Genomic DNA, 22,578 nt, shown 5'->3' with positions numbered 1-22,578 from the left:
AACTCACTTGGTAGACCAGGCTGGCCTCGAACTCAGAAATCCGCCTGCCTCTGCCTCCCGAGTGCTGGGATTAAAGGCCTGCGCCACCAGGCCCGGCTCCTATGTAATTTTAATTGCAGAAATTAATCATTTTTTTAAAAAATTGTAAATAAATATCCTTGTTTTAAATTGTATTTGAAATGGTAAGGCACAGGTCTTGTTGAAACAGGTAAGCTTATCCATAATTTATCCACCCATCCATCATCTGTCTATCATCTATCTGTCTGTCTGTCTATCTATCTATCTGTCTATCTATCTATCTATCTACTAGTCTTATCATCTGTCCACCCATCATCTATCTCTCTGCCTGTCTTTCTTCCTTTTCTTTCTTCCTTCCTTTTTCTTTCTTCCCTTTTCTTTTCTTTCTTTCTTTCTTTCTTTGTCTTTCTTTACTTTTTCTTTTTCTTTTTCTTTCCTTCTTTCTTTCCTTTCTTTCTCTTTCTCTTTCTTTCTTTTTCTTTCTTACATCTATCTGTAATGTCTATGTATCTATGTATCTTTCTTTCATCTATCTATCTATCAATCATCTATTATCATCCAACATCTATCTACCTCTCTATCATCTATCATTTATCTGTCTATTTATTGATCATAACAAAACCAAAATGAACATGGTCATAACCTTTTAAAGAATATTTGAAAGTAAAAACACATTTGAAAATTTTCTTAATTCCAAACACTTTCTCTCTCAATATATATATGTAATATTTTAATTATAGCACAATTATACCATCAAATTAACACAAAAACTATTTGATAAACTTGTACATATTTAGAGTGTAGAGGATTAACTGTGCTTCAGAACAAATTGCACAGCTATATAAGAGAATTATCTATCACAAAGCACAGACTAACATTGGAGAGAATGGCCATCAAAGAGTCATTTTCAGAATCTCTCATTCAGCCTGGCAAGTACTACTTCTCCTTCCCTGAAATCCAAATTATCAGGTTATATGAAGTCTGGTGTTTAACCAACAATGGCTATTTTAGGCATTAGGCATTTTAATCAAGACTTTCTCATTAAATTCTTTCCTGCAACCTCTTTTTTTTTTCCTTGTTTTTCTAAATTTGAATTCAAAGGCATTAGAATCTCATTGCTGTAGCAGTAATATCAGTATGCTGACTCTCTTCCTCCAGGTGGGCACTGACATTGCTTACAAACAAAAGGAGAAGCAGATAATCTTTACACAAACAGCATGGTTTTATAAACTGTCTTATATTTTAATAGTCCCATGCTTGAAAAACAATTAACTATACATGAAGTCAGAGTTTTGGAGCCTAGATAAAGACTTTTTAGTTTAGTTTTACTTTACTGTACCCAGTAAAACTAAGAACGGGATGAAGGGGACAAAAATTCAACCCACAGACTAAGCATTTTATGAAATTTCTTGGGAAATATTGACTGAACTTAACTCATTTGGACAGAGTATGACTTTAATCATGTCTAATTTCTTGGTAAATGTTGACTTGATTTAACCCATTTGGGCAGAGGATAACTGTAATCATGTCTATCATAACCTCATAGGTGCCTCTTTTTTTCTTTAGTAATCTCATGCTGTCTGAGAAAACTGCTAAGTTTAGACTAATTCTCTTTTCCCCACTCTGCTCCACTCTGAATTCTTTGGAACTTTTAAGGAGAACTAATTACTGATATAGAATAGTAATGTCAACAATCACGGGAAATTTTCTGAAACTCGACACTTGTTCTTACTAGGCCAAAGAAGATCGAATGCTCTTCATTATTGACATTAGGAGATATTTATAGCATCTTCCCACGATATGAACAGCATCTGACACAGCACTGCTGTGATTCTTATCAAATGAGATTAATAGGAAGAAGAGATACTTTGTCATGGCCACATCTTTGAGTTTTTTGTGCTTGAGAGATTTTCAAAATCTCATGGGTACCATTATAGATAAAGAACTGTAGGAAACTAAGGGATTCTGAGAACAGGAGAAATGATCTACCCCAGGGGAGAGCAGTTGAAATCCCAAGTGGTCAGCCCTGAAGCTGTGTACATACACAGAACACCAAACACACTCTGCAGGTTGTATTTATATTTTCCATATATATGCAATAATAAGAGGCCAGGAAGNACAGGTAAGGGGGACATGGGAGGCTTTGGGAGAGGAAAAGAAATGAGTAGGGAGTAAGTGTGTGTGTGTGTGTGTGTGTGTGTGTGTGTGTGTGTGTATCATGCCTGGCTTGATGGAATGATTTTAATTAAAAAAAAAAAGTCTAAAACCAACACCACCAACAAACTTGTAGCATTCCAAGTGCTGTGGCCCACTGCAGTCAATGCCTAGAACATAGGTGTGCAGGCCACTCAGTGCCCCCGTCTGGCCCATACCTGGAATTTCCCTCCAGAAAGAACTAAGTGACCAGGGTTTCTGTAACAGCTAACTTTCTGCTCTTCAGCCTTAAAAACTAAGAATCTTAGAGACTTCTGATGAGCTGGGGTTTTTTCTATAACAGATTTTAATATAAAATTTAAGTTGACTAGACATGGTTCTTAAAAGCTAAATCAACATATATTATGATTCTTGGAAAATATTTTTAAGGTCTAGTACCAAAAAATGCCAGAATGTTTTTATTTTAAAAAATTCCTAAAGTTGTAGCTTCTTGGTCAGCCAATGTACCTCATAAGCTGAGATACAGGGCACAACTCTTCAGTTTTTTTCATCTTGGAAGAGAAAACTTCACTTATTCATTTGAGGAAAAATAATGTGTAATTTGGGACTTGGTCTAGGTCATAAATATTTTATATAACTTAGAATAAATCTAAAATGATTTCTTTCAATATATTGAAGAATACAAAAGATTATTTTTTATTTATTATTAACATATCAACATTTATTATACTATATATGTAAAGCATGATTTGTATTTATTATTTCATGTAATTGATATAATACTTGCAGGGTTAATTTAGGGTATTATGCTAATTCCTATGTAATTTTTTTTTTTTTTNAAAAAAAAAAAAAGTATGCTGTTCCCTGAGATCCACTGTCAGGCTCATGGCTTTGCCTGTCTCCCAATGGATTCCTGCTGGCATATGGAACATCCAGCCAACACCAGGGACAACCAGATTGAAAAGGGCAACATAAAAACACAATCAACAAGAACCAAGGGCAATATGACACCACCAAAGTCCAGCTATTCTGTTACAGCAAGCCCTGGATATCCTAAAACAGCTGAAGCACAAGAAGATGACCTTAAATCCAATCTTATTAAGATGACAGAGGCCTTTAAAGAAGAAATGAATACATGCCTTAAAGAAATACATGAAAATACAATCAAACAGGTGAAGGAAATCAATAAAAATGTACAAGAAATGAGAATGGAAATAGAAGTAATAAATAAACACAAACTGAGGGAATCCTGGAGACAGAAAGCCTAGGGAAAAGAACAGGAACTATTCACCAACAGAATACAGAAGATGAAAGAGAGAATCTCAGGCATAGAAAATACAATTGAAGAAATGGATACATTAGTCAAAGAAAATGCTAAATCTAAAAAGTTCATGACACAAAACACTCAAGAAATCTGGGACACCATGAAAAGACCAAACTTAAGAATAATAGCAATAGTAGAAGATTTCCAGCTACAAGGCCCGGGAAACACTTTCAATAAAATCATAGAAGAAAATATCCCCAACTTAAAGAAAAATATTCCTATATACATACAAGAAAATTACAGAACACCAAATAGATTCTACCAGAAAAGAAAATCCTCCCAACACATAATAATTAAAACACTAAATGTACAGAACAAAAAAAGAATATTAAAAGTTGCAAGGGGAAAAGGCCAAGTAACAGGCAATCCTATCAGAATCACACTTGACTTCGCAACAGAGACTTTAAAAGCTAGAAGGGCCTGAGCAGATGTCTTGCAGACTCTTAGAGACCAATTGTTAACGCAAACTGCTATGCACAACAAAACTTTCACTCACCATAGATGGAGAAAACAAGATATTTTATGACAAAATAAAATTTAAACAATATCTATCCACAAATCCACCCCTATAGAAGATATTAGGAGGAAAACTCCAATCCAAGGAGGCTAACTACATCCAAGAAAACACAGGAAATAAATAACCACCCACCAGCAAACCAAAGGAAGGGAAACACAGACAGACAGACAGACAGACAGACAGACAGACAGACAGACACACACACACACACACACACCTACCACCACCAACATCAAAATAACAGGAACTAATAATTGATGGTTATTAACATCTCTCACAATCAATGGACTCTATTCCCCAATAAAAAGACACAGGCTAACAGACTGGGTGTGAAAACAGGATCTATCATTCTGCTGCATACAAGAAACACACCTCAGCAACAAAGATAGATATTGCCTCAGTATAAAGGGATGGAAAAAGATTTTTCAAGCAAGCAAACTCAAGAAGCAAGATGGAATAACCATTGTAATATCTAATAAAATAGACTTTAAACCAAAATTAATCAAAAGAGATGGAGGAAGGACACTTCACACTCATCAAAAGAAAAATCTACCAAGATGATGTCTCAATTCTGAACATCTACGTTCCAAATACTGAACATCTACGCTCCAAATACAAGGGCACCCATATTCATAAAAGAAACATTACTAAACCTTAAATCACACATTACACCCCATACATTAATAGCGGGAGACTTTAATAACACTCCACTCTCACAAATGGACAATTCACCAAGATGGAAACTAAACAGAGAAATAATGAAAGAGGTTATGAATCAAATGAACCTGACAGAAACCTATAGAACATTTCACCTAAACACAAAAGCTTCTCCTCAGCATCTCACAGAACCTTCTCCAAAACTGACAAAGCAAGCATCAACAGATACAACAAAATTGAAATAAACCTCTGCATTTTATCAGACTAGCACGGATTAAGGCTGGACTTCAACCACAACAGAAACAATAGAAAGCCTACAAGCCCATGTAAACTGGACAACTCCCTACTCAATGACCACTCGGTTAAGGGAGACATAAAGAAACAGACTTTCTTTCTGGAATTCAATGAAAATGAATGCACAACATACTGAGACTTACAGGACACAAGGAAAGCAGTGCTAAGAGGAAAGTTCATGGCACTAGTGGCCTTCATAAAGAAATTAGTATGATCTCACACTAGCAACTTAACAGCATACCTGAAAACTCTAGAACAAAAGAATCAAACACATCCAAGAGGAGTAGATAAAAGGACATAATCAAACTCAGGGCTGAAATCAATAAATTAGAAACAAACACAATACAAAGAATCAGAAAAACCAAGAGCTGTTTTAGTTTGTTTGTTTGTTTTTGTTTTTTAGAATATCAACAAGATAGACAAACCCTTAGCCAAACTAACTAAAGGCAGAGGAATATTATCCAAATCAAAATCAGAGAATTCTTAACAGAAGAATCTTGAATGGCCAAGAAGCACTTTCACTTTCAGAAATGTTCAACATCCTTGGTCATCTGGAAAATGCAAGTCAAAAGGACTCTGAGATTCCATTTTATACTTGTCAGAATGGGTAAGATCAAAACCTCAAGTGATAGCACATGTTGTCAAGGGTGTGGAGAAAGGGGGAACACTCCGCTATTGCTGGTGGGATTGCAAACTTGTACAACCACTTTGAAAATTAACTTGGTGGTTTCTCAGAAAATTGGAAGTTCTACCCTGAGACCCAGCTATACCAATCCTGAGCATATACACCCTCCCCCAAAAGGCCTAACTATACTACAGGGACACTTGCTCGTCTACGTTAATAGCTTTATTTGTAACACCCAGATATTAGAAACAACCTAGCTGTCCCTCAACTGAAGAATGGATATAGAAAATGTGGTACATATACACAATGGAATACTATCCAGCTATTCAAAATGAGGACATCATGAACTTTGCAGGCAAATGGATGGAACTATAAAATATTATCCAGAATGAGGTAACCCAGTCCCAGAAGGCACACATGGTATGCATCTTAAGACATTAGCCATAAATTGCAGAACAACACTTCTACCTTTGGCTACAGACCCAAAGAAACTAAGTAATAAGGAAGGCCCAAGTGAGGATGGCTAACTCTTTCTCAGAAGGGGAAATAAAATGGGAGGTGGATAGAAGGAGGGAACTGGGTGGGAGGGAGGGAACTGGGTGGGGACTGGCAGGGGATGGGGATGGTGATCAGGTGTTGGGAGGCAGGAGAGGCAAGGAGAGACAACAGAAATCAGATGGGGGCATCTCTGGGACTAACTAGAGACCTGGGATGAGGGAGGCTCCTGGGAGTCTATGGGGGGGGTGACCCTAGTTGAAACTCCTAGCAGCTGGGGATATGGAGACTGAACTGGCCACCTCTTGTTGTCAGGCAGGACTTCTTTGGAGCGAGGGGGACATCAACCCATCCACAAAACATCAGATCTCAAATTTGTGCTGCTCACAATATGCTCAGGGATAAAGGTGGAACAAGATTGACTGGCCCAATGGGAGACCCATCCCACGAGAGAGAACCAATCCCTGCTACTAAAAATCATACTCCTATGCTTGCAGACATGAACCTAGCATTACTATCTCCTGCGTGGTTTCACCAAGCAGCTGATGGAAATAGATGCAGAGATCCATAGCCAAATATCAGGTAGAGTTCAGGAGTCTTGGGGAAGAGCAGGAGGATTGAACTGAGGGACCTGGAGGGGTCAAGGACAGCACTGGGCCCATGGGGGCTCACAGAGACTGAACAATGGACCAAAGAGCATGCAGGGGATAGATTTAGGCCTCCTGAAATATGTAGCAGATGTACATCTTGGTCTTCATGCAGATCCCCTAACAATTGGAGCTGGGGGAGGACTGCCTCTGACTCTGAGGCCCACCATTGGATCCCCTTTCCCTACCTGGACTGCTGTTGGGCCTCACTGGGAGAGGATTTGCCTCATCATACTGTGACTTGTCCCAGCAGGGTGGCACCTAACAGGGGCCTTCTCTTTCTCTGAGGAGAAGGGGGGGGTCACTGGGAGAGGGGCTTGTGAGGGTGGGAGTGGGATGAGAGAAGGGAGGGGAGCGGCAACTAGGATGGAAAGTGAATAAATTAATAAAAAAAAATAAAGCTGCTAGATAAAAGCCAAAACCAAAACCCAACTGCAGGCACTACAGAAAACAAGACTCAGAAAAAAAATAAGTAAGAGGAGAGAGAAGAGAGAGAACAAAATGTTCAATTCTACTGCCTTAGAGTTCAGCTAACCAAGATGATGCAGTATTGGATAACTAACTTGTTCCTGACCAGTAAGACTTTCATATGGAATGTTCTAATAGGAAAAAAACAAACAAACAAGTTTTGGTTCCTTTTTGGAGTTTCTTTCCCCCACGTTCATTTAGCCTCTCTGGCTGTAAATGTGGCTTGAGAAGAATGAGTCCTTGGGAGGCAGGCTGCAGAAATCCTGGCTGCAGGAAACAAAAGTGTTACTCAAGTTGGGCAAGAGAAATACAATTCTTTAAAGACCACTGGTGGAGCCAGTCCTGCAACCACAGTGGTATTCTTGGTCCTCTGCAGCAGTACCCCTCACCCTCTGGTCCATCCTCCTGGATTGTAGAGGGCCAAGGAAACCAGGCAGCAGCTGTAACCGCTCAGTGCTGTGGATCAAGGGATCAAGAGCATTCAGACATTCAAACAGAAGACTAATTTCATGATTGTTTGCATTTCAAATGGCACAGTGTATGCTTTTCAATCAATCTCTCATACAAACAACTCCCAAAGTAGGCTTTCCCACATCTTTGTCTCATGATTAAGTCTGAAGGAAGTTTAATATACTCTTTTAAAAACAGAATCACATAGAATAAAAATCTGGAGACAATAGTTAATGACCATTTTGAACTTTAGGCACATTCTGCATATGTAAGTTAATTACCATCCTTTAAACAAATGCAGGAGAATTCAAGTTGTGAAGTAAAGCAGAGTTCAGGTGCCGAAATTCACAAATCACCATGCATCTGTTTTCTCTCTGCAGAGCATTGCTGGCCAGGTTTAAAGTCCCCCTTCAGTGCCTACTTTCCCAACCTTGTTTCCTTCAAGGCTTTTCTTCTGGATACAGATTTGAAGTGTTTTAGTTGCTGCTGGTTGTATTTGAAAAGCTTAAATGATGAAGTTTGGGGCCATTGTAAAAAATCACCATGAGGAAGGCGATAGTACCAATTTGCCTCTTCAGCAGGAAGGACATTATCCAGCAAGGCTGGGTGCAGGCAGAGGCTCATGTCTGCTGAGTCTGTGGCAGTTTCTCCAGTAGCTGCTCATCTCTGCAGATGTCAGTGCCTTACTCAGGAGCATCTGCTTCTGCTACCCCAGAGGGAAAGGTTCCCGACCTAATCGCCTGTCTGCTTAGAACTCTTCTTCAGTTGGAGCAGCTCCCTCTCTTTCAGTGCTGTCTGTCTTCACAGACAAAAGGGCAAGCAGAAGATCAAGGTTGGGTGGGGCCCAGTGTCCAGAGCTCAGCTCATGGGAAAGTCAAGAAGAGACAATGCTGCCAAGTAAACCATAACTATGTATTTTAAGCAAGTCGAAATGAACATGAAAGGTTTTTAGAACATACACATTTATAATCTGATTTCAGGTTTTCTGAAGTGCCTCCTGCACCAGCAGCTGCAGTTACACAAAGGGAAGAAAATGTCATTCGTTTTTTGCAAAGGCACAGTTCAGCAACTGTCTCACACACACACACCATGCAAATCTCTCTAGGATACACAACTGTAGTAGTAAGTACATTTCTCCAGAACGTTTAAGGTAGCCTGAAATAGATGCAATCAAAGACAGCTCATGTTCTGCCCATACCACATCCCCTGCAGGCTGATTTAAGGTACTCAGTCTAGAACCATTCCTGGTCACAGGCTCGCAGAAGCCTGCATTGTGAACATTTTACACTGAGCTTCAATTGGAACAAGAAATCCTGCAAGTAAACATCCTGCAACACATTATAAATTTTAACAGAAATTTGTGGAAAGGATGTTATCTAAAATATTCCTATAACTTTTATTGAATTTTAAGCTTCAAAGACTTCAATATTGAGAACTTTGTTACAATATGGTTTAATGGAGATAATTATCTTAGAAATCCTGATGGTGGATTTAACGATCTATCTTTTGTACAAAACACTAGTTTTGATTTGGTTATTTGGTCAACAAATGTTTTAATAACTGCTACATATAATTGTGCATCTCCACGTGAATTCAGAGGGCTTTTTTTGAAGCACTGGACCTCATGCAGTTGCCAATGCTTTCATTTGTATCAAATGCTTTTATATACAGCAAGTGTACTATTTATCTAGTATTATTTTTCCATAAATTTATGTTTAGCTGAGAGTTTATTGAATGAAGAATCATGTGTAGATAAATGCTCTAATGAAAATGAAGTAAATATTTAAGACCTGACTGGAAACTGCCTGTTGTAACAGCAAGGTGAATTCTCAAAGCCAACACTACTCCCAATGCTTGACACATGTGCTCTGTTACAACAGTCTTGAGACCATTAAGTACGTATGCAATCCCTTTAGTCCTCAGTGAATACTGGCTAACAAAGTGGTGAGAAGAACTGTAAAAAAGAAGGTATAGTGGATACATTTTTCAGTTCATAAATTATTTACTGAAAAACTATGTATGCATGCATACATACACACACATACACACATATGTATAAATCAATGATGCTGGCTTCCTTTATGTTACTGATGCTAGTTCTATAACGTATGAGGATACCTTTATTGAAAGCATACTTAATAGTAACGCAATGTCTCACTACGCATTAAGAGTTCCATCCATGTTCTCAGAAAAAGTTGTGGCTGCAGACACATATGTTCTGGGTGAAACTGTGAGGCTGCTCCTTCCCAGACTTACAGCTATCACCAAGCGGAGCTCCAAACCTGAAGAGTTTTTGGCAAGATCTGCAAACTACATTTTTATGCATATTGTCGTCTGACTACAGGGCTTTCTAAAAAGCTATAATAGATTCTTATCAAACTGCTGGAAATAAAACTCATAGAATGTAATACTCATCCCACTTTTGATGCAAAGAGGTTTTGTTTTGTTTTCATTTAAAGTATACATTAAACCATGGAACACACACTTGCTGATGCAGATGCTCTAGGGCCAGGTGTCAGTCACATGCTTGCCTCCCTCTTTCCCTTCAAAGTTTCACTGTGTGCCACCTCATTCATGATTAGTAACATTCTGTTAGCTATGACCTATCTGTGCAATGATTACCCTGACCCTCCATGATGCTTCTACCATTAATAACCATCTGTAGACAATCATGAACAGTTTAAATCACAAACTCCAGGTCAGTTCTTGCCTATCTGACTTCCACCCGTTTTGACCTCAAGGGTCGCTCCGTTGCTTTGCTTTCTGTCTACCCTTCAGTCTCCAGACACCCAGATTCTTTAGGGTGAAAACCAGATCACCAGGCAAGCTTCATGAGGAAAGCTTTGTCTCATCCTGCCTGGTAACTGAGGTTTATAGGACCTTCTCTAGTATGTACGAACGTGCTGCATCACCAAACTGGTGCATCCCATCTGGGTGAAAGCCAAAACCAACGATGTGGTAGCAGTATTTAGCACATTACTCGCAGGGAGTGTTATGTATTTTCACTGCTTTCCAAGGATAGATTCTCAATCCAATTAGGAGTTGTCTTCTCTTTCTCAGCATAAGGAACCAACTTTACAACCTTGTAGGTAGATGTTTATGGTGAACTCAAGAGTCCATCTGCACAGTTCACCATCAAGATGAAAGTACGGTATGGATTATCTGAACAAATGCCTCTATTTTTGACACTGTGTATAATTTTACTTGAAACAAAATACTAAAACCTTATTCCTTAAGGGCTATCTATTTGGTAATATTTGGAGGCAAGGTTGTTATCTGATCACACAGAACCAGCCAATCAACCATTAAATCCTTTGCCTATAAATCTTTTGCCTCTACTGATCCCTGAATTTTATTTAGGGTATAATGCCCAATTTACTTCTGTGCACAGATGTTGACATTACAGTCTGACTTCTCATTCAGGAAACATTGTTCTGTCTTCATACAAACAATTCCTTTACTTTTCCAGTAAGTATTGAAGTAAAGGATAGAAACAAGAGGGTAGAAACTGTAAATCAAAAGCTGTATTTTATAAATTAAATATGAAGACGTGCCAAATTAAGGGGCATTAATATACATCTTTATGGTGACTTTCCCATTACACAAACAGCTCAAGTACTTTTACAAAAACATTAAGTGATAAATTCACTTGAGAATAAATGTAACAATGTGCATGTGCACACACATATATACACACAGGTGCCAAGTTTACAAATGTGTCAGGTATCTGGTGGCCATTACTGAATTAAGAATAGTAATTACCAAGTCACCCCAGGTTTCAATTATATTTATACATAAATTGTGCATTTATAAAAACCTTACAAATAACTCTATTTTTCCAGGAAGACATTGTAACAATTTAACACATATAGTAAGAAAACATTTTAAATTCTTAAAATCACAATTAGATAAACAATTCAATATGGCTACCATGGATAAAGAATTCTATGTATAAAGATTCCTCCATCTTTACATCTGAAACAATAACATGTCCTTCCAATCATTTGCCTAACATATAGTTTATATATTGTTAATTGTCTTAATGCAAAGAAAGTAAATATTTTTGAAGTTTGATCTAAATCCACACACAAACATCAGTCAGCACTTTATGTCAAAAAAAAATCTCTGTAAGTTTTGCAAAAAATTTAGATCTTTACTCAAATCATGCAAGATGGACAGATTATCTGAGGTGCTGTTTTCAAATAGATGGTTAATTACATTTAACCAACAATGTTACAAAGACACATAGGAACTGAGTTTACAGCATACTATGTAGACTGTAGACTCCTGTAAAGGACCCAAGCCTCAGCTCAGGTGATACACTGGGACCAACTGTCACAAAAGAGAGAGTGAAATGTAATAACTGGGAACAAGTATTTATATTGTTTTTTTCAAGGAATATTAACACTTACCTTTGCCAAAGTAACAGCCCATCTTGCTTTGGAAATGAAACACTAAGTATTTGAGAAGCAGATCGTAAGAGTCCAGTGACTGGGATAGTCAAAGTGAAGTAAACATGTATCCTAATAAAACCCAGTAAATGCACACATGAAAACACTTGGTCCCACATTAAATGCTGTAACATTTATATATTTCATCTTAGTGCTGTATTTCATTTTTAAAATGTATACAGCAAAAATATCCACATTTAAATTTAAACTCCATACAGAAATGATTCTTTTGCTCAAGAAACAAATTAAGAAATGATTCTTTTACTCAAGAAACTTGTTAAGTTACCAAGGGAAACTCAACAGAGGAAATTCCTTTGAGACTCAGTCAGCTGAGTATCTTTCTTCATAACAGAGTCTAGAGAAGTAATTGAAAGTCTCAGATGTGTGTTTATCATTAGGTCATCCAAACTGAATTATGGTTCATGGGTTAACACTTTAGGGAATCTCAATCCAACCACTTATAAACAAATGTGTACATCAGGAATCTATAATTTCTGCATGATTTCTGACAAGCTCAGTATGAAGTCCAATGCTGAGAAGCTAAATCTGGGCCTGGGAAACTAATCCTGCTTATATATTGTTCAATATATAGAATAGTGGGGTTCTCCTCTCTTGCCATCCCAAATAACTCGTATCAGATCAACTCACCACTGAAATATAACGTCCAAAGAAAAAAATTGTTTACTATTTATCAACAGTGCTATATAAAATAACATGATCTCAGAAGAAGTGGGGTTTATGAGCAAAATTTATGCTGTCATCTCCCAACACATGCACACAGATACACACATGTAGTATGCGGAATTGAGGTGGTATTAACAACAGTTCACCACTCTTGATTTTCCTGCATTTCTCAAGGCATATTTCTCAGATGAGGGGAGATTGTTACAAATGTTTAAAATCAAACATTGTTTTAAGCAAGAATGGGATTTCACTTCTCATATCAGAGAAATATAAGAAGGAAAAACTACAAGGCTAAGTGGCATTTGGTAAAACATGTGATAATGGTCTCATCGCACCCATCTTCCCTCCATATACCATATTCACTGGCTTCTTGCCTTGGTTAATGTCTCAAGGAGAGGAGAGCTCCAGCACACAAAACACAACAGGAAACAGTGTCAAGAGAACATTCAGATGTCGCGTAGCTGTGATCTGTAATACTGCTTATGATGAACAGTAATAATCAAGGAATGAAATTTGAAATTGCTTTCCTCAGGAAAACTACCACCAGTACTACACACTGTGAAGAAGCAAAAACTGCAAGGCTGAGAAGGAAAAGATGCTCAACCCTTGCATCTCATCTCCTGGGATGGAAGGCAAGCATGGAGAAACCAGGCCACAAGCTAACCCGGGTTTGGAGTACTGAGATCTGTGCACAGTCCATACTGAGGACACAGCCCCAGATCAATGTGGGGAATGATTTAGGCAGCTGTGGAGCTACTCACATGCCAAGATGAACTTACTTCAAAGCTGAAGGCTGTTTACCTGAATGGTCCTTTCAAATGCAATGGAGATCAGATGTCATACAGAATCATGAAAAGAGGAATGGAACAAATTTTCTCTATTTAATTTCTGTAGGGACAGGTGTGTCTGAGCACTTTCTTTGGCTGAAGGGGAACAGAATTTTTCTCTATTTAGTTTCTGAAGGGACAGGTGTATCTGAGCACTTTCCTTGCCTAAAGGGAGCAGAATTGATTTGTTAGTCTTTTGGAAATCGAGAAATCTTAACCTCAGATTTTTAGCTGTAAAATTCCTGTTCACTGGCAATTGAACCCAAACTGGAATGTTTTTTAAAAAGGGGTAATTTGTCCATCAAATTATCAAAGCCTTTTTTTTTTTTTTTACACTGGGCATCTTGGCAGTAAGAAAGTCAGGTGGCTAAGAACCATACAGGACTTAGAGTGACACGAACTTTCAGACATTGATATGTTAGGGAGGGCAGGGAGGAGTGACAGGATGCAGGCTCACACCTGCTGCCCATTCTCACATTTTATGAGTGCATGCCACGCCCAATATATGTGAGTACTGCTGATTTCATTATTATGGGCTGAAGTATACAAAAAACTAAGCTCTGGCAAGCAGCATATACATCAAGACAACACGAATGTGGCAACAGTGGTAGAATGCATGACAATGTTGGATTTTCTTACCAGAAAAACAATAAAAGTTAAATAATTAAGGTCTACATAAAATCAATATAGTTATAATGTTTACCCTTTAGGTAACAGAAGTTATCTGGCTATAAAAATTAAGCATTCTTTTATTTTCCTGTTTGAGAACATAGTTTTGTCTTAAAAATAATTTTTCAGCTTTTCAAGAATTTAAAAATTGGAAACAGGTATTTTCTTTTTAAACTGAGTTCCAAGAAAGAAAGGAAATGAAAACAAAACCATTTTACTTTTTTAAAAAAACAAAACAGGTTAGAAGTAGCACATGATGCTACTTTATCATTGTTAAAATGCCATCTGTGTCATTTATATTCTATGATTCCCAAGTAAAATTAGCCTCATGACTTCTACGAGTGGTAGGAATCATTTGCTTCCCTTCTCAGAAGACGAATGACAGAGACGAAGGCCAGGCGGGATAGAGAGCAGAGCGAGCAGAGGAAGGGCTGGGAGACCCAGCCCACTGAACACAGTTCAACTCTGTACAGTCAGAGGGAGTGACTCCGCCACTAGCTACTCGGGGGAATGGACTTCCTGTGTGAGCCGGCTGTGACAGGTTCCTGTAGCTGGCTAGTACTTGACTGCTCTCTGGTACAGTTGTAGGCTGACGCTGTGCTATAAACTATGACTCATATACTGTTCTCTAGATCTGCAGTGTACAGCTAGTTCATCTTTTTTTATCCTCTATGCTCCCAGCATCCCTGGAATGCCCAGCTAACATTTTCCATTTTCAGGAAGAATGAATCAATGTGGATTTGAGAGAAATCAATTGTCTAGAACCAAGAGCAGGCAAACAGTGTCAACATGTTCAGTTATGATACAGTCCCACAGGGAAAGGGAGAGTCCTCTTCTGTAAGACTGGGCAGTACCTTCTAGCAGGGTACAGATCAGTGGTGGTTTATATCTCAATTAGAACAGAAAGGGTTGCAGAGCTGTCTTTCCAAGTATAAAATAGACTCTCTATGCTTTTTCTACTGGGATTTGGTGTTTGGATATAGGATTAAACAGAATTCCAAAGATCTGGGAAGTGTCATGTAGTAGAGCGCTTTCATAGGGAGATAATTAAAACTGTTTCTTTACTCCCTTTTGAACTGTCAGACACAAAATGGAGATCTAGCCAGCTGCAGTCAACACAAGTTACACAGATAATCTGACACCTGGTGCAAGCCCTCTGACCCCAGAACAGAGCAGACAGGGCATGTATACCGCCACCTGAGAGCAGGGACGACAGAACAGACAGGTACCCATCAGTTCTGCTCCAGCAAGCAAGCTACTGGGTGGGTGAAACCAGAAACACTGCAGAATCCTCTAGTGTTCTCATCTTCTGCTCTCTGGGCTGAAAGCCTGAATCATGTCAGTATGTCTGTCTGTTTTAAAGTGTCTGTAGAAATGATCATAGGAAATCTGAATAAACATACAACAGCATTTCTCACTGTATATTATTAAACATTTACTTCTAGATCCCTGGGAGAAGCTGTAAGTTCAAACAAGAGGTTTTGTTATCACTTTTGGATTTTATCATGTTTAAGAGAGAATGTGTGCTAAAAGTATGATAACCCATGTCACTTTATTGCTGCAGTTTAAGTAATTTGAGTTAGCTAATGAGTTCTGCATCATCTAAGATACACAAGTCAAGAAAGAACTCAATTTAAAGCAGTCATTGCAGAAGTGTACTGTATGAAGCCCTGGCCGAGCTCTCCTTGAAGTGTTTTCCTCATACACGAAGCACCACCCTACTTTGCACAGAAGGTAACTGAATGTCTGGTTGGACATGAGGATGAAGACACTGTCTCTACTTGGTACAATCTGGGGCTCACAGGCAACTTGCTTCAGACACAGTGAATGAAAGCTCTCAAATAAGCAATTTTATTCCTATCCATGATTGCAGACATTTACAAAACCATAACATCTGAGTTCACCTTAAAAAATAACTTATATAAAGCAGTGATGTACACAGCACAAAATAGTTGGGGAAGGGCAGGAGCAACCTTTAATAATTAAAATGTAAACGTGAAAAAAAGGATGGAATAAAAGTCCCTACTTACTTCTACTTAAGATGTCATGTGATAATATCTTACAATGTCCTGTGGTCAATGCACGTATGCATTTATGTGCATACAGATCTGCATATACGATGCATTCTCTTCCCCACACATACACACAGATAATCATCGCAGTTCAGTTGGGGGCAATGCTAATGTGCCGCGCCGTACAGTTGCTTGAATCACATTTGGACCCGCTTTCTTCTCAAAATAGGGGAGAGAGCAGGAACTAAAAGGTGGTCTGGTTGTCTGAGATTCCTTTGTCTAACTGTACACGACGAGTAGTTTTCTTCCGTAGTAGTTCTGTGATGAGCTGACTCACGATGGTTTTCATGAGAGACGCGGCAATGGATCACACACTCATGGTCATGCTGGGGGAGTACTACAGGACAGAGAATCCAGTGGTTAACAGGGACGGCAGCATGGTTCTGACACACAGGCACGTGATGGATGCTAGGGTCTATGAACAATTAAGCACACACCTTTAACCTCAGGAAAATAAGGAACTGTAACAAGCCAGTTTATATGGCTTTACTTAGTTTAAAATGTGAAATTATTTCCTCTACAAAGGCTGATTCTTTCCCAGGACCTAGATACTTATCCAGTCCGCAGACGCTCCTTCCAAGCCAGGTGAGGGTTTTGAAGACAGTTGTAACAATCTGGACAACTTCAGTTCAAGGACGGATCACAGTGAAGAGTGTGAGGCCTAGCCTTTGCTATATATAGCCCAGTGAGTGGGGGACTTCCCTGAACTCTCCTTCAGTTTTCTCCCCTGTAACAGCCTTTCTGACAATATCAAGCACTTTGGGGAGGATTCAATATAAAATCCTTCAACTGTATACTTGATTCAACACACAGAAAGTGCTCAGTGAACAGTTATGTAAGGAGTCATGAGCAACTGTCAGCTCTGCTGACTCTGTGACAACACCAGATGTTCCACTGTGTTAGCACAGAAGCCTCATACACACACAGACATGCACTCACATGCACATGCAGGAACACACACACACACACACACACACACACACACACACACACACACACACGACTAGGACTCCAGCATCAATCCAGTACACAAAACTCAGCATAACAGTATGATGAGATTGACAAGTGACTTGGCTGAGGCCACCACTGAGCACAGCACAGCTCTTGACCATCTCATCTCAGGATGAGAGATGGGCAAAGTCCAAAGGATAGGCTCCATCCACACTGAGGAATCCAGTAAGAGACCTGTGGCTATGTGGTCAGTGGGACATAACCTTTTAGAAAGTTGGTAGAAGGAGAAAGTGGAGGAATCCCAGCAAGCTGGGATAAGACTACAGCACAGCAGCATGTTCAGGTGAACTGCAATGGGAAGAGCTCCCCAGGTGGGCGAGCAACAGTGCAGGGCTCAGCTGGCAGTCCTCTGCTCTGAGCAAATGTAGAGTCACAGGAGGAGGTGAGCCTGGGGAAGGGAGCCGGGCACAGGGGTGCTGTTCAGTCTTTAACACTGCCTACATCAAGGAGAATCTATTTAGCCTTGAGTTCTGTTTTAGTAGAAGGAAGAAGCTTAGTTAAGTAGCTTAACTGACTTCTATGTTGGATAGTAGGGAACACTGAGCAATAAGAAAGGGCAGAGGGAAATGACATAATTGCATTAAAATCTCAATGAATAAAAAAATGCATTCAATTCAGAAAAAAAAGGGGGGGCAGGATGAAAAAAAGCAAGTCAAAAAAACCCACCACCATCCCCATTGTATATAAGGAATTCCCTGTGCTGAAATGTGCAAACCCAACTCCATGGCAACGTGACACACAAGGTTTCACATCACCAGTGACTTCAGCCTGGGACTAAATATCAGTCACACGATATATATATATATATATATATATATATATATATATATACATACATATACATATATATGCATACATATATTTATATAGCTATATATAAAGTATAGAACACAGTGATATTCAGAGACAAAAACAAACAATAAGGAAAGATGAGAGTGCACCTCTACAGCAAAATGGGCACAGAGAAGTTTAAGGCATGCGTTCCACAATCCTGTAGCTGACATAAGAACAGGACTATCCTCATGTGGTCTAGCAGAACCTGTGCTGATGGACACTCTACTCCATCCTGGCCAGCACAACAGGTCCCACACACATGTGGCTTCTAAGTTCTTGAAATGTAGCTACAGAAAAATTCAGAAGTAAAAATTCCCATGCATTTAGCATGGATGTCACCTGCATTATTTCAAAATAAAGGCTTTTGCAGAATGGTACTTTTTCAATGACTGAAGCCTGGAGGTAGAGGATGGCTCCCTGCGGGTGGGGTGGGGGGAAACGGGGAGGCGGGGGGTGGGTGGGTGGGTGGGGGCATGCTTCCGGAAATCTCTGGTAAAACTCCAGACAACCTTCCACTGAATATGCAGCCTGGGCAATCTGGACTCCGGGCGTTCTATAGTCCTTTCTTCCTAAGTATCATTGCAGTCTACTCATGTATCACATGACATTAGAGAACAATATAGATACTTTTCATTCTAATATATGTCATTTAATGATGCTCATGTTCACATGCTCTGTTGTCAAGTGTTTATTAGCTGCTATAAGCCCTTTGCAGGAGTCCTTGTTAAAATGTGGTATATAAAATGTCTTGAGAAATCTTACAGAAAAGAAAAACATTGTTGATATATCAGGAAGTTAGAAGAAGTCACTTTTCCCATGAAAGAAAGTGAGAGAAAGTTATCAGGTTTCGAGAAACCGAGGGTCAGGCATCAGCTCCACGAAATCAAACTCAGAGTTTTCTAGAACCTAATAAGGAATAACTACTGAGTGGAACACACAACTGCTAAGCAACAGGTCTCTGTCTGGCCCAGACCAACAGGATGCACTCCTGCCCGGCATACCTAGGAATGTGTTACAAGTCCCTGTAAGGCTACGGACTGCTCACTGCCCGTTTCTATTACTGAAACAGTTTCAAGAAAACGACTCTAAAGGGAATTATAAAATTCTAGGAAAGATCCAAAACGCAAGCAGAAGAAGTAGCATGTGCATGGATCCCTTCTTCAGGGCACTGAGGATGTGGCTTGCATTTCCCAGAAGAAAGGAGACGTGAGTGCTGAACAGGCCGCCAGGTGAGTGAGAGACACTCTCCCTGATGTATGGTGTGGACTCACATCAGTGTCTGTGCTGCGCTGTTGCATCGACACACGACATACTCTAAGCTTTATACCACAATGCTGTGACGTCAGGTCTTACTGTCTGCAACTGTCCAGTCAGCCTGCCTCTCTAGGAGGGTGAAATGGCCCTGCAGATAGTGACAGCACTCTCGTTTGGCTTGGGGGGGGGGGATAGAACCAAAGATGTTATTTTAAATATATACCTATTTTGTCTGTTTTTTAAAGTATACTTTGAGATAGCAGGTCCTAGTATGAACTTGTGGAGTCTTTTCCTTCCATCACCTAGCTAATGTTCTACAGCATCCGTTAAACAGTCACTAAGTCTGCTCGAAGGATACTTTAGATCACAACACTTTCTAAGTATCAGTTTCTATAAATATTCTGTTTTCTTAATGAGAAATAAGGAGTAGTTATGTTCCTCTGAATATAACATGAAATAACTTAATGTTGATGCGACCACTTAAACTTGCGCTTCCATGGTTTCCCAACAAAAGCAGCAGTGGACAGGACAGGCAAGGTAGAAGGGCTGGCTGTCAGCATGTCACTATTGCATACTGCAGTACTAAGAGCACACCAGCTAATCTGGCTATAGACTAAGGGCATAGGGAAACATTCTTCCAAATCAATCCAACTGCTTTCTTTTGTATGAGCTGTTCCTGTATCTGCACCACCTAAAGCAAGTATTTATAGCATGTGAACACTAGGGGGCAGCTTTGTTTCTTGAAAGGAGTCTTGTTTTGTTCATTTGGCCCTTCCAATCATGCTTGCAGTGCTAGCTTTGTGGATTTTGGCATGTTTGTCTTGATGTAATTAAGTCAAGTAGCATGTCGGGAGAGAATGGTTACTATCTAGTATACAGCAAGCACTAAACAGTTATTCCCTTTTTCTCTGGCCTTTTGGTTTAACCTCTAGGGTGAGAATGGCAGCCTCCAAGGGCAGACTGCTAAGCATACACATTTCCTGTTCTGTGCCTTAAACTCCAGACTCTGGACTGTCAAGCTTCTATTTTTGAGTTTACTAAATAGTTTCTCGTTTTCTCAGTTACAGTACAAATAAAGTCACTAGAGATAGCTCATTTTACCTTGTCCTTAAACCCTGTGCTTGTAAGCACAGAATCTTTTTCTCTATTGTTCTCTCTCCGTTCACTGCTTGGTCTACTTTAAAATATATAAACAAAAAAGTGTGGTGGCATTTATATACAGGCAACACGAACTGCACTCAATGGACTCCACAACAGAACATATGGACTGGCAGAGAGAAGTGGGGGAGGGGGACAGGAAAGAATTGGAGGGGAAGGATTGAGGGGACAGATTTGACCAAACGTATCGTATGACATCCTTACACAATAAAAACCGTGGTAATATAAAGCAAGCCACAGATAACAAGGATACCAGCTGCAGTAGGAGAACTCTCCTTACTGGACAGACCGGAGGACCAAGCAGTCAGCAGGACTGGGCACACTTCTCTCTCTGCTCAGTCTCTAACCATCACCCAGGAAGGGGTGCAGTGTCTTCAGCTGCTATCAGCTCTTTTCCCTTTGGTGAACTCTCCTTCTGGGGCAAGAGGGGGAGGAGGAGCTTCAGAGAGCCTCGTTTTCAACTCCACCCTGTAGTTTAACTTGGCAATGAAGCTCCTCCCACTCTGGGAGTCCACCCACCCAGGTGGACTGGCTCTTCTGCTAGGACTGAAGGGCAAGTCGGTGTTACTCTGCTCACAGGTCTGCTCTCTGATTCTCTGCTCCCTTGAAGGAAGGGCTTACTGAATTTGTGTCCCCTTTCTAAGGGTCAAGAAAAGTAGCTCTGATACATATGAGAAGGGGGAGAGGAGAGGGTGCCTCTTGACCATGCCCTTAGTTAAAGTCATGTGGAACTAATTTCAAAAGGTTTACTTTTAATCCCTAATCAATAATGCCTCTTATCTTAGAAACACCCAATTTATATCAATCCCAGGATTTATTTTAAAATATTTTAATTTAAAAAGTGACACAACAGTTACTTATATTACCATGTGATATTTTGATGCTATATTATAGAATGTTCAAATGGGGCTAACTACACCTAGATCCTTAAATAATGCCATTTTTCTGTAGTGCAAACAACAAAGTTCTTCCTTTTGGCCTTTGTGAACTACATTGTACACTATCATTGTCTCTGTACTCTGCAGCTCCTTTCTTCTGTTTGACTGCAACTTCACGTCTCTCCATAGTCCTGCCTTTCCTGATCCATCCTACTGGGCTCCAGCTTCTTATAATTCACAGCTTCACAAATTGGGCAGTGAATCCAGGTAGGGCCATGCACCAAACACAGGGGGATTTAGCAAGAGGACAATTTTTTTTCTGAATATACAATAACCAAAAATTAATGCAAATTCAAAAGCAAACATGGAATGAATGCAGGCAGCTCTGGCAGTGTTCGGGCAGGATGCTCCATGAAGCTTCCTGCAGCTCTGGCTGTATACAGCCGTGCAGACTTCTCAGTGCACCACACTACGGTGGCCCAGCACAGCACAGGCGCAGCCTTATGTGTTTTGAACTGTTTGCCACATATACAAGTTTTATGCTTTTATACACAGGATGCCTTAATTATGGAAAACAAAAACTTAGTATTTGCCTTCAGTCATTCACTAGCATGTAAGTGTCAAATTAGTATATCTTAGGATAGTTATCACCATGTGAGATTGTCTAATTTAAAATTTTTCCATTTGAGTTGGTGACCTTAGGTTGCTAAAAAAAAAAAAAAAAGATTAAATGGGCTTTTGCTTGATTTTGACAGACTTCCAACAATTTATGACATGGTCCTAAACATACACCAGCTATCTCTTATCACATATGTATGTGAAATACATTTCTATGTTGATGACTATAAAATAAAAACCATTCAACTCTGAAAAAATAAGATTTTCTATGTCCTGTAGTAACAGCATTCAGCCAAAACTTCTTTAAATAAAAACACACAAGACAGCACTACACAAGACGGTACTACACAAGACAGCACTACATAAGACAACACGGGAGGCAGAGGCAGACAGGGTTCTGTGAGTTCAAGGCCAGCCTAGTCCAAACAGACGTTCTAGGACAGCCAGAACTACACAAAACACACACACACACA

General features: G+C 39.6%; 1 protein-coding gene across 13 annotated transcripts in view; it reads right to left on the bottom strand.

The window, feature by feature from the left end:
- Positions 1–16,106: 16,106 nt before the first annotated feature.
- Ssbp2 (single stranded DNA binding protein 2) overlaps positions 16,107–22,578 on the bottom strand; it is a 249,609-nt gene continuing 243,137 nt past the window's right edge. For 7 of the 13 annotated variants that reach the window (XM_029544071.1, XM_029544070.1, XM_029544073.1 and 4 more), the window contains one exon: positions 16,660–16,689. In XM_029544071.1, the coding sequence (XP_029399931.1) occupies positions 16,660–16,689 (30 nt within the window). Of the gene's footprint in view, positions 16,690–22,578 lie in introns of all 13 variants that reach the window. The other 6 variants (XM_021208226.2, XM_021208230.2, XM_029544067.1 and 3 more) reach the window with 3 other exon arrangements.

This window comes from Mus pahari, chromosome 11, assembly GCF_900095145.1.
Source record: "Mus pahari chromosome 11, PAHARI_EIJ_v1.1, whole genome shotgun sequence".
Lineage (NCBI taxonomy): Eukaryota > Metazoa > Chordata > Mammalia > Rodentia > Muridae > Mus > Mus pahari.
Note: the sequence above shows the minus strand (reverse complement) of the source record. Positions and strands in the feature narration are given on the sequence as shown.